We start from the raw sequence: 4,566 nt of genomic DNA, 5'->3' as shown, positions 1-4,566 counted from the left end.
ACAGAATCGCTTAGGTAGGAAAAGACTTCTGAGATCATCAAGTTCAACCTGTGACTGAACACCGCCGTGCCAAGCAGACCGTGGCACAGAGTGCCAAGTCCAGCCTTTCCTTGAACACCCTGAGGGCCGGTGACTCCAGCGCCGCCCCGGGCAGGGTGCTGAGGCCGGCCCAGCCCCGCTGCGGGCGGGGTCTCCCCGCTGCCCCCCCAACCGTTCCTCCCGGCCGCCAGGGGGCGCGCGCGCCCCGCGGGCCCGCGCCTCAGGGGCGGCGACGGCGGGGAGACTGAGGCGAGGCCATGGCGGACCGGCTTACACAGCTGCAGGACGCCGTCAACTCGGTGAGGCATTTCTCACATTCCATTTTCCGGCCGCTGCTTCCGCTCGCTCGGGGCCGCGGGGCACGGCACGGGCTGCGCCGCCTGTGCGGGGACGCGGTGATGCGATCCCCGCCCGCAGCCCCCCGGCCGGGGGAATGGCCGCGGGGGTGCGGTGCGCTCCCTCCACACGGCCGGGATGCTGGGCGGGAGCGGGTGCGCCGGGAGCCGGCTCTCCCGGCTGTGCAGCGCGGCTGTAGCGGTGGGGCAGGGTGATGATTAACGCCGTGTTAATTGGTGCCGGCAGCTCGCGGACCAGTTCTGTAACGCCATCGGGGTGCTGCAGCAGTGCGGCCCGCCGGCCTCCTTCAGCAACATCCAGACGGCCATAAACAAGGATCAGCCCGTGAACCCCACGGAGGGTGAGTCCGGCTCCCCGCATCCCCTGCACACGAACCTGCGGCGGGGTAGTGCGCTCGGGAGTGCAAAATGCGGCCTCGGCAAATAATTCCCCCTTAGCTGGTGGAGGTTAAATCGTCTATGGATGTCGGCTGCACTTTCTGCTTAGCATTGTGACAGCAGAGTTGTGCTTGTTCCTCGTAATTCCCTGAGTGATTGCCTGAGTTGTGCTGTGTTTTGTGCAGAGTATGCCCAGCTGTTCGCAGCTCTGATCGCTCGCACTGCCAAGGATATCGATGTTCTCATAGATTCCCTGCCCAGTGAAGAATCCACAGCTGCTTTGCAGGTAGGAGTTTTCCTAATTCCAGTATCAGAACGCTCCTGAAGACAAACTTCCTCCTTTTTTTAAAACACATTCTTTCATCACTAAACCATGGCATCACTGAAAAATTATTTAAGTACAAATCTGAATTTTTCATGAGGGTAGCCTGTGAGTACTTTGTAGGCTTAGTGGAAATACTGAACTTGCATCTAGTTCCAAATAAGATTATAATCAGTAACAATATTTTAGACTTAATTTTCTGTTGCAATGTAAAAAAAAAAAGGTGGTTTTATCATGCCACTACTATACTGGAAACTGCTCACCCTCTTTTTTTTTTTCAGATATTAACAGAACAAATATAACAGTACTGATGCTTTGTGCATTGTTTTATTCTTTTTTTTTCCCCTTGTGCAATAATTCATCTTTTCTTACATTTCATTTTGTAGCCACCTAACCAACACCACAGAAGTCCTTTGCTCTTCAGCTTTGTTTCTGGTTAAAGAGTTTGCAGGGTGTCCTTTAAGTTCTTCAGCTCTGTCACAAAATAATTCCATCACTTTTTAATAACAAGGAGTCTTCCTTTGAACCAGTCAAACTTGGTTTTTATTTTTTTTTTTCCTATTGTTTCACAGATTTTACCTATTAAAACCATCTTTTTTTTAATGACTCTTAATGGCTGGATTTCCATCAATTGTTTTCTTTTTGGAATGCATAAAGTATGTAGAATACAAACCTGATGACCACCTTTAAGTTCGTCTAGAAGCTTTAAACCTGCATTGATATTCTGTAACCATTCAAAAGTGTTTTACAGAAGATTGACAGCGAATGGGCCAAAGAGAAATGATTTGGCAGTGGCATCACTTTTTTTTTAAACAGAGGAGGTGAAATTTGGGAACTTCTCTAGTCAGAGTAATTGCTGAACATCCTAATTGGCCTCGTTAACACTAGCATAAGTTCCTATAAGTGCATTTTTAATAGCTGAAGATAGAATGCCTGCTGCAGACAAATTTCAGTTTATTCCGTGACTGAGCAGGGTCTGATCAAAGTGGCAGCTGGTGTGGGCAAAGCAGGGTGCTCCAGAAGGAGGAGCTGGTGATCCATAGGGATATGCTTTCCTTAGAGGTGATACTTCAACAGTTTCTTACTGTCTTAATGAAGAACTTCATGTCACAAAAATTTTTAAGATAAATTAGCTTGGATTCCATCACTTGGATTCCAGTTTTTTTATTTTCTCTTCCTTAATTTGGTGCGGTAATAAATATTCTGATAGTCTTCAAAGAAATGGTTATGAAGATGCTTGAAACACTCTCAAATATGCACTATAGGTTTAGTTGAGAAGTGGTAGATAATACTTGGTTAATTAGAAACTAGAAAAAAGTTTTTTATACTAAAGTTGTCTTGGTGTGTGTTTCAGATCTGAGTCTTGTCTTAAATTATAAAAGGAGCTGCTAGATGAATGCTCAGCACAATTTACCTGCCCCTTGTGAGTTCCCTTCTGGTGAAGTTGACAGTACAAATTCTGCTCTAATCCATGAATTAGTTGCAGTCAACTATTAAACAAGAGAACTTTTTCTTTTTAGGGAGCACCAGCTGTTTCCTCAGTATCCTTGAGTAGCAGAGTCACTTTGGGGTTCTGTTGAAGATCCTTGCTTTTCCCTGTTGCCTGATATCAAAAGAGTGTTAAAATAGTAGAATTAAAAGCAGGCCTTTATTTGAAGCTTCCAGGTGTGACAACGGTCATGGGCACACCCAGCATCAGATTTCTACAATTTTGTGAATTTAACAAATTAGCATATCTAATAAATATTGCCAATTAGAAGAGTAGTTGGTTAGGTAGTTTTCCCTGCATTCTGCCCCATTGGAGTTGTTCCAGGGGCTTCTTTGCCCCATTTCTTGAGTGTTCCCAGATTCTGGTTGGAAAACAAAACATCCCAGTCAAGCTTCTTCATAAGAATAAGAGTGAACAGAGTTCCAAGTATGCATTAGAAGGTTTAGCTTATTGTTCTAAAGGGAAACGGTAGGAAGATAACTAGGACTATGTGATAGTAGTATCCAGAGGTACAAATATATGAAAAATACATAAACAGCCAAAAATCTCTGGGCATGATCCCGGTTTTGCTTTGAAGGCTGCGAGCCTGCACCGGCTGGAGGAGGAGAACCACGAGGCGGCGGCGCGGCTGGAGGAGGTGGTGTACCGCGGGGATGTGCTGCTCGAGAAGATCCAGAGCGCCCTGGCCGACATCGCCCAGTCGCAGCTGAAGACGCGCAGCGGCACCCACAGCCAGCCCCTGCCCGACTCGTAGCGCCAGGGGGCAGCGCGGCCCTGCCCGAGAGCCTCGGGACCGCCTCTGGGTACCCCGGCAATGGCTGGGCTGGCCCGGCCCTCCCGCGGGGTGCCCGCGCTCGGCTCCGCGGCGGGAGCGGCGGCTTTGGGCAGCTCGGCTGCGGGTCTTGTGTGAGAAACGCATCTGCAGGGGCTCCGTTACGGATCGGCGTGGATTGATGTTTCTTAGATTTAAAACGAGTTTTCTGTTCACAAATATGACTTCGATAGAATTTGTTACCTATTACAAGTATTTGTATAAGTTAATCCCACTATGGTCGTGGTATGTTTTTTTTTTTGTAAGCCTCAGACACGTAGGAGTTGGCCAGAGTTCCTTGGAGTCAGTGCTGTGAATGCAGTGATGGTCATGTTTTAATTAACAGCACTGGTAACGTTGATTGGCTGCTTTAGCACCCTTTACAGAGCATAGGAAAGGATAAGTAAACTCTGATGTTTACAGAGTGATTGTTCTTGTCATTGGCATCGCATTTACAAAGAAATAAACCTGCAGGTGTCTAATATTGACATTTCTTGTTTGTAATGAGCCTTTGAGTCCATTGTTGCCACTGACACTCTTGCTTGTGCTATTTCTATGCTTTTACTGCTATTCTGTATTTTCTTGGCAACTGGTGAGTGCCTCTAAAGCAGGCAGTGATGAGGAAGCATTGGATGACTGGATAAAAATCAGCAGTGAGAAAACTGAAGATAGCTTATTACATAAAGTTGCTTTTCGGTGTAAGCAGTGGCTGCTGTATGAATGCTGTGATCATAAGCAGCAAGATTCCTGTTGTCCCCAGGGTGCTCTACAGAGGTGTATTTATCTTCACACACTCAGTCACACAGTGAATTTCTGCTCTTTGTTGTAGGACCAGAGAAATACTAGTGTCTGTTATGATATTTGAAATAAAAACCCAACACCAAACCAGCAGCTAATGTAGTGTTCAAAGCATGAACTTGGGGATAAACTTGCTCATTTTTTGTTGTTTTGAGTTACCAGCCTTGTTATTGCAGGGTGTTGTTTGCTGCCACATAACATCTGCTCATTTCCTGATCAAAACCACCTGTTTCTCTATATATTGACCACACTGTCATTGACTTGAAAGTTACACATATTGCTAATGCACCCAGACAAATCAGAGCAATTCTAAAATGCCTTTAGCATGCAACAAGTGTAGCACACCACAGTCTTTTAAGGATTAAAAATTACA

General features: G+C 46.4%; 1 protein-coding gene across 1 annotated transcript; it reads left to right on the top strand.

The window, feature by feature from the left end:
* The first annotated feature begins 230 nt into the window (after positions 1 to 230).
* MED21 (mediator complex subunit 21) lies at positions 231 to 4,286 on the top strand. Its single transcript, XM_059473192.1, has 4 exons — positions 231 to 338; positions 622 to 736; positions 959 to 1,059; positions 3,162 to 4,286. The coding sequence occupies exons 1-4, from the start codon at positions 297 to 299 to the stop codon at positions 3,336 to 3,338; spliced, it is 435 nt and encodes a 144-aa protein (XP_059329175.1). The 5' UTR covers positions 231 to 296; the 3' UTR covers positions 3,339 to 4,286.
* The last annotated feature ends 280 nt before the right edge of the window (positions 4,287 to 4,566 follow it).

This window comes from Ammospiza nelsoni, chromosome 5, assembly GCF_027579445.1.
Source record: "Ammospiza nelsoni isolate bAmmNel1 chromosome 5, bAmmNel1.pri, whole genome shotgun sequence".
Classification (NCBI taxonomy): Eukaryota; Metazoa; Chordata; class Aves; order Passeriformes; family Passerellidae; genus Ammospiza; species Ammospiza nelsoni.
Note: the sequence above shows the minus strand (reverse complement) of the source record. Positions and strands in the feature narration are given on the sequence as shown.

Bases quoted from the DNA above. Each gene is read 5' to 3' on its own strand.
- MED21 (XM_059473192.1), top strand. From the start codon at position 297: ATGGCGGACCGGCTTACACAGCTGCAGGACGCCGTCAACTCG. The intron at 339-621 runs GTGAGGCATTTC...TGGTGCCGGCAG, and splicing joins TGCAGGACGCCGTCAACTCG to CTCGCGGACCAGTTCTGTAA. The intron at 737-958 runs GTGAGTCCGGCT...TGTTTTGTGCAG, and splicing joins GCCCGTGAACCCCACGGAGG to AGTATGCCCAGCTGTTCGCA.